Below are 13,909 nucleotides of genomic sequence, written 5' to 3'. Positions count from 1 at the left end.
AATACAAAATAGCCATGGGAATGATTCAAGGACTGGAGAATATGCCTTACAATTGGAGAGTTAAAAAGTCCAATCTATTTGCTTCGTCAAAAAAAGGAAATTGAGAAATAACTTGAGTACAGAGTACAAAAACCTCAACAAAGACAATTCGGAGCGCCAAAGGGCTCTTTAATTTAGTTGAGAAAGGCAGAGAGAAAGAATCAACAGCTAGAAGCTGAAACCAGATGAAACAAATTGATAATAACACACACTTTTGTAACACAGAAGACAGTTAACCAGAGGGCATTATTTTATGGTCCCAACTGGCTGTAGAATCATGAAGCTATGAAAAACATTAAGTGTATAGGTTACATCAATGCAGATTTATTTACAAATTAGTAAATATGCAAGTATATAAACATATTAGAGAGTCTTATTAAATATATGGAAATAACACCACAAAGGATTTTCTATTATTGAGGAGTCTAATTTTCCACTTTATATATCACCTCTGATTTTGACCTACTGGCTTCAGAGAGAGGTTTTTTTAGTCAGTGAATTACTGAACAGAGCTCAATGCAAAACATAATCAGATGCATGCATGCTGTCCCTTACTGAGAGATTTTTTTCTAAAAGTGAATACCAGGCAACCAATGCACTCTACTGGCATGCTGAAGAAATCATCTGTGAAAGGACATATCTTTGCATATATCAGAATAAGTGGGTATCTGAAATAGAATAACATAAACTAAAAATAAACTAATTCAGGCTGACTAAATTAAGAGAAGGGAAAATGAAAAAAAAATTCAACTAACACTAAAAATCAGAAACAGCATTAATCAACCAAAGTTACTAAATGTCATTTTTTAAATAAAAACTAAGGGTATTAACTTTGGTTATATAGGGTTTGTGTATCAAGAATTGGCACTAGTATTATTTAGGCTCTGATCTCTTACTACTTACGCACATACTTTAATTTATACACATGAATATTGCCATTAAAATCTACCCATGAGACTGCTCGTGTGATTAAGACTTTGTGGGACCAGAGTACACATGAGCTACATATTTCCATTTGTCTATGTTTCTTAGATGTGTCCCATTACCATTTTTCTAGGTGCCTTATGGGTCCAAAGGCAGGCACTAGCTGGAAACAACCTACAGCTTAGTTTTACTGGAGTCATGTTGACTGGGAGTGTACTTTGATGTGACCCTCCCCCTTAAACTTGACTTCTGGATGGCTTTAATAACGGGCTAGGCACAAATACTGTAAATTTCTGCATTTTTTCAGTGACCCATGATGTTTCATCTCCTTTCATTCATGAGATTAAAACATGCATTTAGGTGCTTACCTTTAGCCGCTCAAATTTGAATATCTTGACTTATGTCTCTAAATATAAATGCTAATTATTTCATAACTTACAACATGCTGATAGAAAGTGGCATGGTTACATTGGCAGGAGGAGGAAATGCTGAAGATGATTCAGAAAAGGTAATAACTGTTATCTTGATCACTGACCTACTTTCCTTCTGGACTACTCTTCAAAGAGTCTTCTAGTGTTTCTAAATGTGTATCCCATTTCCTAGCTTCTGCTCTGTTTAAGCAGCATTAGACCTAACATGACCAAAGGAAAGATGGTAGAGATCCTGTAGTTGCACTTGGAATGCCATGAAGCGATTAACACTGACCCTGTTGCTCATTGAGTATGCGCTATTAGGATATGCAAAGTAACCTACATGGAGATGGAGAAAGGCTGTATTCCCATTAGCATTCATGAGAGCTATGCAGCTACAGTCCGACTCATCAAGTTGGGAATATACTCTTTTGTTATTGATGGGAAAATGTCACTGGTTACAAATGGTTACAGACAGGGGTGTAGTAGGGTCAGAGCAAACTCCAATACCCTTTTTTTTTGGAGGGGGGAGGAGGGGAAGGGGAGTCAGAGAATGCTGCTTCGGCAGTTTATTTTTTGACCTGATGGTGCACCTCTCTAGATAAAATAAATGGTGGAATTTCCTGCCCTGACCTCTCCTCCAGTTCCACCACCCAAAGATTAAAGGGAAACGCATAATCTCCAAAAGAACATGCCATCAGTGGTATATGTTAGAGCAATCATCAAACATTTACTGAGTATGAAATCTGTCTTCAAACTTCTCTCAAGGTCCACCCACAACCCTGACCAGTCTTATAAAACAGTCTTTCAAGAGCATGAATGGAGTCTGAGTCATCAGTTTCCCAGCTACTGACAAGTACAGTTGCTTCATTTCTATTACTGAAAGCCTCCTTTTTTAAAGACTGGTCCATGTTTCAGACATTCTTTGCCAAGAGTGCAATAACAATTCTTAATAGCTGGAATTCCCACTCGCTTAGTTACTACTATTTTGTCATCTGGAGATACCATGAGAAAATCTTGATTTGTAGATAATTAATCCAATCATATCACCTTCCATGAGGCTTCTTACATTTTCCTCACATTTTACTGTTCCTTGTATTACAGAAGAGCATGCTGGGGCAGCTGTAGGGGCAGTTGTGCAGCAGTCAATTCATACTGGTTGTGTGAAAATTGTTTATATGCACAGGGACTCCAGTTCAGCTATGCCGATTTACCCCAGCGCGGTAGCTGACCAGTAGTAAGGAATAGAAGTCTCCATAATTAGCTCTCAGACCCAAGCACTGGGAAGATGATACCAAATACGCCTTGCATAGGTCTAACTCAGCCATCCTCACACTGCCACTGAGAAATGCATCTCATGCCCACTGTGTACATGTTACACGCTGAAATAATGTTATGTCGTTGCCCTTATAATGATACCGGGCACATCCAGAACCACTTTTTGAAGCATACTCCTGAGAATATCCCTAAGCATCGGGTTCTGAAAATGTGAACACACAACATGTTTTCTGCATGTAGCACTAAGTAGAGCAGAAATGAGTGGCCAGGACTTTTCCTATGGTGGACTGGGATCACTGAAGACATTATAGATGTACCATATGAGAAGAAGAAAAAAAATAAAAGAGTATGTGAAACATAATTTTGGTGGGTTCCATAAAGTCTCTTAGGACATTCTACTGCTGCAATGGGTGCTATATTAATTTAGAGACTATTCTAAATTACACAGGGCAATAAGAGCTATTTTATACCAAATGCTGAGTGGAAGATGCCCTAAATTAGCTGCTGCTAATGACACCCTAATTTTCATAAGACAAGCAAAATCTCCCACTTACATGGCTAGCATTTCACCTCTGTGAGATGTCACTACATCCCCTTTCCATTGGAGCAGAATAATTCCTGTTCAGCCTAACTGCTAGTGGTTCTCAACCTTTTTTAGACTCAAGGCACCTCTTGGAAAAAACAAGCTCTTTGCTTTCACTACTTTTTTTTTTTTTTGACAGAGAAATAATAAAGCAATCTTCTGTTGCAGATAACTTAGAAAGGCCAAAACAGGTCAGAATATTTTTGGATTCCTATTTGATATCTCTGGGTTTATCTTGTGAAACGTGTCAGTGTTTCCCTTCAAACAGTGCTAATGCTGTGTAGCACCCTTAAAAAGATCTTGCACCATCACAGGGTGCTTGCTACAGTACCCTGGTTGAGAATCACCGATATACACACTTCCTCGTACCAAATTCATTTTATTCATTTTACTTCTTCAGTTCATGTGGAAAACTGACCCATAACATTTATGCTCTTTCATAGGATCGCTTTTACTTAGCACTGCTCCTTTCTGTGATGCTTGTTGTTCTTTGTGTTTTTCTTTTTAAATCACTTCTGTTAAATATACCCAAAGGCCTTAGGAGAACCATATGAAGTATCCAGAATTTTATTTAACTCATTCCTATTCAAAAAACTCCCCACAGCTTGATAATTCTTCAGTAATGTTGGTGCATCAAAAGGCATTTTATTTCTAATAATACTCTATCTGACAACACATCATTAAAAACAATATTAAAGTGATCAGCGGGACCTCTAGCAGGCAGGCACCTACCCAAATTGTCCTTCCTGTATTTTCACCAATCTGGAAAGTCATCAGGTCCCTCAAAAAAACCCTATCATATGTAATACCATTGTAGCACAACGATATTACAGAGATGTTATGCTCTGAAGGTTCAACTACAGTAAAATCCAAGAAAAGAGGTAACTTAATTTGTGGACAGAGAGGCAGATCCAGAGGCATGCACTGGTGCAGTAGCACCTGCCTTTGATTCCTGTTCTACCCAAAGTTTAAAACCAAGTGCATGAGTGGGAGCAGCATTTCTAGTCAGGCAGCAGGGAGGGAGTCAAGTGACTTCATGGCTCATTAAAATCTACCTGATTCCTTCTAAAGACTATTCCACAAGTGTTACTGACCCTTTCTCCATTACAATGATCTTGATGCTCCACTAATTAAGCTAGCCTTTCATCTGCAATTCTGCTGTTTGTTAGCTGCTCCCAGTAATGAAGCTCATATATTTCACAGCCTTGCAGACTGTTTTTAACTCATTCCAACAAAGTTATATTTGTTTTTCCCTCAATATTAAACTCTAAGCCCCTAGCATACTTTGCCTTTTTTCTCTGTGCTGCCCATCAGTGACTTGCTAGCCGCACCTTGATGGAATAAACTAAGTTGGGCCCAACTTCATAGGGCACCAGGGTTTCTGAACACCAGGCCTGTGTCTGGTCAAGGGCACCTTAAACCCACCCCAAGTTTGCTCTAGCTGCACTGGTTAGCTCTGGGCCCACTGTTCAGGACTAGCAGCTTTTGTTGCAGCAGGACATGCTCCCAACACAGAACTGGCAGCCCTGAGTTGGGCCATTCCCTTTGCTCCCTCCACCAGCCCTTCCTTGATAGGCCCACAGGCAGGCTTTCCTCACACCTGTTCTGCCAATGCTAGCTTTTCCCCTGCAGCACTGAACCTATCCCCCTCAGTCTCTATTCATTGTTCCTCATGAGCACTGGGTGGAGTACTGCCCTTGCCCACTTTCCATGGCTTCTTTAGCCCCTTTAGCCACTACCCAATCCACTGGGTCAGAGACTCCCATCTGAGTGTCAGCACAACTCCTAACGTAAGAATGTCCCTATTGTGGGTCAAATTCATCCCAGCCTGTTCTTCCTCCTGTCCAAATAAAAGCACCAAAAAGATAATAAAGGCGTGGATGGAACTTATCTGTCCCACCGTGGTGCCACTGCCAGTCTTCCCCATCCGGCCAGTGTCTGAGCCTGCTCTCTGCAGTTCCGCATCCACTCTTCTTTCTCTTTCTGCCAGGAGCCTTCCCTCCTTCAGGTTTCCTGCAGCCTCTTTCCCCCTAACCCAGGGCCAGGTTCACATACAATGAACATAGGTCACCTGACCCTTGTACTTCTGCCATGGATCCGTCAGGGCTATCCACCTGTGCTTGGCATCCTTCTCGTTCCTGATCCCTTTGCTCAGTGGTATGCTGTGATAAAGGCCTCCTCAGATAAGAAGGGGTGCATGTGTGTGGTGGGGGACGGGCGAGAGCTAGCAAAACAACAAAGGAAAGGAAGCAAAGGGAGGGCAAGGGGAACCGGGGGGAGAACCAGGGAAAAGTGTCCTGGGCCCCAGAAAGATCAAAGAGCTACCCCAAACACCCTGTTCCCTCTAGTAATGAGGTATGGGCCCCATTACATATGGGATAATACAGCATACCATCTGCACATGCTTTTCAGAATCCTAGATTCACTCATGAGCCAGGCTTATCATTATCAAATTCTTGTACTTAACAATACTAAACCACCCTACTGTAAACTGTTTTATTAGGTATTCACACTCTTTGGCCCAAACCCAGCAGTGTCTCTTCTTGGCATTTATTTGCAAGCAGCAAAATACTGGCTGTCACAGTTCTGGTTATGCTAAGCTGGAGTTAAGTTAAGGTGCCAAAAAGCAGCTTGGGAAGAACAGGCCTTGCTGACCTCTGGATGACTTGAGAAGCAACGTCAAAAGTAAAAATCCATAAATGAGCAGAGAAATTGGCTCAAGAAGGGAGCAAGGAAAATGAATGAGGGCAGGTACTGAGTCGGAGAACTGAAGATGCCGAATGCATGAACTTGGCGAAAAGCAGATGCAGACATCTGAACAAACAGATAAAGCACTGGCACGAAAGCCTGGGTATCAGGGATAAGTACAGGGGAGCATAATGGACAGGTGGTGGTGATCCCGTCCTGGCAGTTTTACATACTTGAGCTGAGGGCTAGATAGAGTGAGGGCTAGATAGATGTGTTATCCTTTAGTCAGTCAGCAGGCAGGGTAGACCTACTCCTGAATACATGCATTCACAAAAGCTCCTGCTCCCTAGAGATCTTTTTCCATTAACCCCAGAGATGTGGGCCTACCCTGCCGGCACAGCACATGAGCGACTAGACACATGCTCTTGAGCATAAACCCCGTTCTCTGGGCCTTTACCATGGAGCACAAATATGAGCCATCCCGTCTGCACCACCCAAGCGGCCGCTGGCTAGCACCAGCTTTCTGGACTAGTGCGCTGCAGCACATAAAGGCTGGGGCAAGCAAAGGGCCACATGAACACCTCCAAATGCCTCTACACAACCGGCCCCTGCTGCAGCCAGGGCAAAGATGGGGCTGGGACCTGCAGCCCTCCTGATCCCTCCCCCAACCCTGCAGCTGTTCGCAAGAGCTAACGAGAAGGCTTTGGGCGGAGGGACGGGACAGAGCAGCCGCCAGAGCCCCGCTATCCACGCCAGCGAGCGGGGCAAGAGAAGCACAACCCCCAGATGGACGGAGCGACAACATCACTCCCAGAGCCGCAGAAGCCCCAGGAGGTGACGCGCGGGGGGGGGGGCGGGGCATGCGCTACTCCAGACCCCGGAAGGCCGCTCACAGCTCGGATTAGCGCCGCCTACTGCGCGTGCGCTGGGGGCGGGGCCGTCTTGCGGACGTGGCTGTGGCAGGCGCGAGGGGGCGGAGGGTGCCGCCATTGCTATGGGCAGCGGGGGGCGGCGGGCGCAGCATGACGGCGCGGAGCCCGGGCGCCCGCTTCCCGTCGCCAGCCGCCGCGGGCCCCCTCGCCCCCAGCCCCGGGGCGGTCGGGCTGCCGCATGCGCTGGGCCGCGATGGCGAGGCGGCAGCGGAGGAGGAGGCGGACGGGCAGGAACTGCGGCCGCGCGGGCGGGAGAAGGGACGCCGGGGCGGCCCGCGGGACCGGTCCGACCTCCCCGTGCTGCTCACCAGGGACATCCGCGAAGGCGAGACGCTCAACGCCATCGCTCTGCAGTACTGCTGCTCGGTGAGGGCCACCGCACCCAGTGCTCCCCGGCCTCCGCCGCCGGCTCGGGCCTTGCCTGCCGTGGTCGGGACGGGCCCGCTCTCCGTCGCCGGGCTCCTCGCGGCCTCCCTGCCTGGCAGCTCTGCCAAATCTGAGGGGCCACGCGGAGCCCCATGGGCCGGGTGCCCCGGCTTCATGGGCTGGGGTCAGGCACCCCTGGCTTATGAGTGGCTGTGACCCTGTGTGCCTGGGCCTGAGGGCGTCTTCCTGTTCCTCGTCCCTTGGCTCCTGCGCCTCCCTCAGGGGTCACAGAGCGCTGTCCAGCATATTGTGCTCCATGTCCCTTTTTGGTGCACTTGTTTATATATCTCTGACCTCACTCCCATCCCTGTTACATTTTTATTTGTCCCAAAGAATCATTGCTGTTCCCTTAGCGGCCCCCATCACCAAGGCGGGCATATAGTTTTCCTTGGGTCTAAGCCGACATTTCCAAAAGGCAAATCGGAAAGCCTACATGGGACTCCCCACAAGAACAGAAATTAGGCGACAGGGAGTGGCAGCAATGTTAACTGCTGCTCTCCTGCTGCCAGACTTCTGGACCCATAGGAAGGCCCGTGAGTCAGAGGTTGTGGCCCCGTTAGCTTGATCACTGGTCCACAGTGAGACCAGGTGTGCAGAGTCACTGGCCAGATCCAGGGCTCGGGGCTGGACCAGCCTGTGGTCTGATCTGGTGCATGGGGTAGTATCCATGTACCAGCCATGAGCCTCTTATCCAATCTCCAGAGCTGGAAAGCTGAGCACTACTGGATTAGAGGGGAAAAAAACTGTTTCAGTATATGCAACATAATAATGGGTGTGGGGGAAAGCATATTTCTTTTGAAAAATGTAAGGATGAAGTCTGTGTGGTAGTTGCAGGCAGGTGGATATGAAATAGAGCAGCCTTCACTCTGATGCTTCTTGACTTGAATGCTTAGTAGTATAATGATTTTCTCTTTATTTTTAATGGAATTTTACCTCATTCAAAGTAATTTATTCCAGGGCTTTGAAGCTCCCTTGAATTGCCATAAATGGGTACTAACGTGGGGAATTACTTATAATTATTTGTCTATATGCTTTTCCCTAGGCCTGTTGGGGCCTAGGGAGCTAACTTGTATGAGCTTGAGATGTTTCCATCTGTTCCCAAGTGAGGTTTTGAATGAGGTTCCTTCTTCCACACCTTAGAGTACAGGGTTTTAGTTCAGAGCTCCTGCAGAGTCTTCAGCTATTGTGGATCTTCACAGAGTCATGGCATGCTGAGATATGTAGTGACTTGAGACTTTTACCCTAGAAAGTCTGACTTGCTTGCAGGGTGTGTTGATTTGATTGGACTACAAACAAAACACACCTTGAAGAGGTCTCTCTCTCACCAAGAGTGGTTAAAGCACTAGCACTGTTGTAGGAAGCTTGTTTTCAAATTTTTTCTCTGCCTTAAACCCACATCCTTTGTGTCCTAGAGTGTGGTGTGACCACTAGGCTGTATGGCATTCTTGGTTGGGAGCGTCTTAATCTCTCCTGTTGAAACTTCCACTTAGCATAAAATTCTTAAATATTTCTTAGGGCAGACTGGAAGCCAAGACTCTGACTGAAGTACCCTAAGCATACAGGTTCTAGTTGCTATTGAGCAATTCAATGTTTAAACCCTATCCTTATATTTGGTAGTTCCTATTGGCTAGTTTAGGCAGATCCCCACTTAGGGTGTTGGCTTTTGTGCTTTCCTGTTTTAGGCATTTTAGTTTCCCTGGTGCACTGTGTGACAAATCAACTGTCATCCTAATTCATCTTGCTGTTCTTTCCCTAACCATTTTCATATTTTTTCTAAGTTATTCATAGAGTCATCAGAGAAGTAGGGCTGGAAGGGACCTCAAGAGGTCACCTAGTCTAACCTTCTGTCTGAGGCTATTGACCCCTTTCTTCTTTCTCTACACTTGATTCTCCTGCCTCTGCCTACAATTTGTAATGATTCATAAGAAGTCAGCTGCAGTATTGTTGCAGGATTTAACAATATTTTTTTCCTAAAAATGAAATTCTTAAGTGATTTTGCTCTTTATCAAACCTAGTGCTGCCTCTGTGGCAATACAAAAGTGGAGAAATAAGAACCGGGCAGATTAATGAAGGGGTTGTGATGTAAAAAAGAAGAGCCTTTGCTTACATGGTGTTAGCTACAAGGGACCAACTCTCAGGATCATCATAAATTCTAGTATATTGGATGGGATGTGAAGTTACCAATAAAATCATAAATGCAAACTTTGACTTATGAGTGGTACTGGTCACCTTAACGTGTGCATGCATACACTCATTCAAACCCATGTAATACAGTGTATAGTAGCTGCTATAGTGATTTTTGAGAGCACTGGTGTCAGTATATCTACCTATTCGAGGCTCTGGAGTCTGCTGTCGATCGATGGTCAGGTTCCTTCAAGGCAACGTCTGCTCCAGAAGGGGGTCGCCTACTTGTCCTTCTGTCTCTGTAGGTCAGGTGCTGAGGGCACCACTGAGGGTCACACTTCACTGCCTCTTATCCCCTTCTGGCAGACTTGTGTGATTCCCCCAGCATCATCTTGGCTGCCCAGTCTGGAGCTGTCCCACATGGATCTTGAGTAGTGGCATGACAGCTGTTAGTCACAGGGATCTCTGTCTGCTGAAGTTTCAGGAGTCCACTCTTGACTTATTGATTTAATAGCTGTATTGTTCTGGGTTACAGGAATAGTCAATAGGGTGGGTGCTCAGTTCCAGGAATCTTGACTTGGCTTGATTAGTCTGAAATGGCTTGTAGAGCAGAGTTTTGTAATGGTAAGTTCCTTTGGCTAGGCTATTGTCATTTAATTACCTACTGATCATCATACATACTCTCATTCTCTCAAGGAACCACCCAGTATAGCAGATTTTATCACTTTGTAATTACAATTTCAGTGCAGTTTTTAAGAATGATCCTAGAGTGTAACTTCATTCTATAGGGAGTACATTGCTTAAGGGTTGCTTGCTGTGAGCCTTGCCACGTCCATGCAATGAGTGTACTAGGTCTCTGCCAATACTTAGAAGGGAAAAAATGCACAAAATGGAGGGTGCAGGCAAGAAGGGACATCTGTTATATCCATGTCAAATGTATGAAGGGGGCTTTCTGCTACAATGGATGGTTCATATTTACAGCAATAACATAGTTCATTTGCAAATAAATAGCTAGAGCTTTACAATAGAGACAGAAGAGTTTTTGTTTTTTTTTCCCTTCCCTTCACAGATGGAACTATTAGGATGAGTTAAATGACTTTTCCCCTCCCAAAAGAAAATTGAAGTGATTCCCTGGATTAAAATGGAATGTATGCCTCCCAGTAATGTGCTCTTGTGTGTTTCAAACTTATTTTAAGTTTGCCTATTTCCTGTCTTCCCTGAGATTACTTTTGACTGGGTGTCAATTAGGAAGCTTTGGTTGCTGATTCAATTTGGCAGAGGTTCAGCCCGATTTGGTGGCCAAATCTCTGAATCCAAATCAAATCGGGAGACCCTTTAATCCCTCTGAATCAGTTTGGAGAGATTCAATGATTTGGACGTAGACACAGTTTTATATGTTTTTGCTACTTAACTCAAGGTACCAGGTGGCCCATGAATGCCGAGATGCTGGGGTGGGCAGAGCGTCCCACGGGAGCAATTGGGGGGGCTTCCCAGCACACTCAGTGGCGGACCTGGAAGTGGATAAGAAGCACTTCCAGGTCTGCCATGGAGCATGTGGGGGACCCCCACACCCTGGCTCAGCGAATGGTGCCTCCTGGTTCTGGGGAGGTATGTAGAAAAAATATTTAAACCTGTGTATCGATGATTCTCCAAATCAGAATAGAATCTTCAAATTTGACCGAATCAAATCAGGACAGTGATCCGAATCAACAAATCGAATTACTGTCCTCCAAATTAAATATGGGTCGCTTTGCGCACCCCTAGTGTCAGTTTATAAAATTTTACTTCTCTCCCAATGCTGTCACTTGGGAGATTAGAGGACTGTTTAAAAGATTTACTGAATATTTTGTGACATTTAAACTGTATTTCTTTATCTTGTTCTTAGGTTGCAGACATCAAGAGGGTTAACAATCTTATCACTGACCAGGATTTTTTTGCGCTGAGGTCTATCAAAATTCCAGTGAAGAAGTTCAGTGTACTAACCGAAATGCATTGTTCTCCAAAAGGCAGGCAACTTTTGCGGCCTGCATCTTCTTCTCAGTATTGCCCAGAAATTCAAGAAACATCACCAACTTCTGATGCATTCTCCTCTAATGAAACTGTTGGCAATTTCTTGAAAGAAGTAGACAGAGATATAGAACAAATAGTAAAGTGTAATGATACAAAAAGAGAGAACCTTAATGAAGTTGTTTCTGCCTTATCAACACAACAAATCTGCTTTGAACCTGATGGCAAAAACAAAAAGTGCAAAGATCCCTACTATGGAGCAGACTGGGGTATAGGCTGGTGGACAGCTGTAGTGATTATGTTGGTGATTGGAATAGTAACTCCAGTTTTTTATCTTTTATATTATGAGGTTCTAATGAAAGTGGATGTTAGTCACCATTCTACAATGGAATCCTCTCATTCACTAGTCACATCACCATCACATCAGAAACAAATTGGAAATGGAATAAATCCAGCAAATATCATGGAAGTTGAGAGTGAAGAGGAGATTCAGCATTACAATCAAAAGCACCGGGCAACTGTTGTTCATAGACATATCACGTAATATTCAGATGGAGCAAAAACCGAGTACAAAATACATCTGGAATGTAGATAACACATTTTATGATGTGTTCACTTAATGTGCAGTATTAAAATAAGGGAAGCAAAGCATCCTTGAATTTAATGAAGAGTTTTGGGCACCTTCTGTCTTTGGTTACGAGAGAATGCTTCTGTGGGTCATTTGAATTGTCAGACATGTTGTTATACGTTTCCAGGTCTAATGTGAGATTGTGTGTGTATGTGTGTAAAGAGGGCACATCTTTAAAAATCTTTGCACATTTGTTTCTATTTATGTAGTTGTCTTATTTAAATTAATGATTGCTGTTTAAAGTGAAGTAAAAAAATGCAGGTTTCATTGATGTAAGAAAAAATTGACTATATCATTTACATCTTAAAGCTGTGGACCTTGAAATGTTTAATTTCCAGAAAGTGTTTCATACTCTAGTTATGTTACTTAGCCATACACAATACAATCAATACTTAAATAAGAATTTTACAGCTATTAAATGAAGATGCACCCTACTCGTTTCATTCACAACATACACCAAATAATATGTTGTTTATTGTGGGGGCTAACGCATGGGACCAACTGAAATTTTCTTAAAAAAAAAAAAAAATCTTTTTTACATTGTTGTAAAACCTCCTAGAGGAAAAATGAAGGCCACGAGGAAAGGTTGAAAGAACTAAGATCACTTAATATGGAAAAAAGAAGATGGAGAGGAGATTTTTGCAATAGGCTTCAAGTACCTAAAGAATGATTATGGAGACAGAAGACAGAGATTTTTCTCTGCAGCTGTAGGAGACAGGGCTAGGAACAATGGCCTCAGCCTGCAACAGGGGAGACTGCTGAGGTTGAACACTAGGAAAAACTTTTCAATACAAGGCGGCTATGCATTCGAACAGCCTACCCAAGAGGGATTGTGTAATATCCATCCTTGGTTACACAGACACTTGACTAGGATAGTTAAAGGAATCCTGTCTTGAGCTAGGGACTGGACTAGATGGCCTCCTGAGGTCCCTTCTAGCACTACTTTCATGTATTCTTTGAGGCCTTTGTGGTGAGAGAATTAACTTGCCAAGATGTATTTGAAAAGATGTACTGGAATTCAGGTAAGTACTATGTGTTTATAACTTACTGTCTGGTATGTTGGAAGACATTTTCTGACAACATGATGATTACTGCCTTTAGAATATACATGAAATGGTGAAATTGCAGGGATAGATTTTTAAAAGTAATTAGTTAAGGAATGAGTGTGAGAAAGCTAGGACATTTCTTAAGTTACCTTGAATCACTTGTATTTGAGTAAAAATGTATTTCTATAAAAATAGGAACCACTATCTGGTTTTGGATCTCTAATTCTGTGCACACAGTCTACTCATTCTTATGTATTAATTTTATACATGCTTCATAGGCCAGCTTGAGGTCATTTATTTCATATAAACTAGGTATGTTTTGATGCCTAAATACAATCCAGTGAGACTTTTGTATGTCAAGTTACTGCTCTGTATAGTAATTACCTGCTTGAAAATGTGAACAGCTAAATCACAAATAACAGCTAAAAATTGGCTAAGCAAGCCTATGTGCCTTTTTCTGGTCTACTGCTGGTATGGCAGAACAATCCAAGGCATGTGGTACTTGCCTTGACAGTTCCTTTAGAATCCTTTTTATATTAAGGAAATATTCCCTTCCAGTTGCATCTTAAATTGTGAAAGGAATTGTCTTTCCTCAAAGCATCTCAGGCAGCTTCTGTCTTCGTGTTTTATGAGTGGATGCTTATGGTAGCACATATGGGCTGCAGAGAAATAAAGCTACTTTTTCTGCTAATTTCCAAAGTATTTCAAAAGAAATTATTCCACTGCAGCTGGCCTAGAAACTTGCTTTGCAGCCACTGTTCTGCTCTGAAATATCTGCCCCTAGAGTGTGGCAGGTTTCTAAATTGTAAAATGTTAAGTTACAG

The 13,909-nt window shown here is 43.4% G+C and overlaps 1 protein-coding gene across 1 annotated transcript; it reads left to right on the top strand.

The window, feature by feature from the left end:
- The first annotated feature begins 6,860 nt into the window (after positions 1-6,860).
- Positions 6,861-12,232, top strand: LYSMD3 (LysM domain containing 3). The gene is made up of 2 exons (XM_090038252.1): positions 6,861-7,220; positions 11,290-12,232. The coding sequence occupies exons 1-2, from the start codon at positions 6,945-6,947 to the stop codon at positions 11,953-11,955; spliced, it is 942 nt and encodes a 313-aa protein (XP_089894378.1). The 5' UTR covers positions 6,861-6,944; the 3' UTR covers positions 11,956-12,232.
- The last annotated feature ends 1,677 nt before the right edge of the window (positions 12,233-13,909 follow it).

This window comes from Crocodylus siamensis, chromosome 3, assembly GCF_052110815.1.
Source record: "Crocodylus siamensis isolate JL-2025a chromosome 3, ASM5211081v1, whole genome shotgun sequence".
NCBI lineage: Eukaryota > Metazoa > Chordata > Crocodylia > Crocodylidae > Crocodylus > Crocodylus siamensis.
The sequence above is the reverse complement of the archived record's forward strand: the minus strand, read 5'-3'. Positions and strand labels throughout refer to the sequence as shown.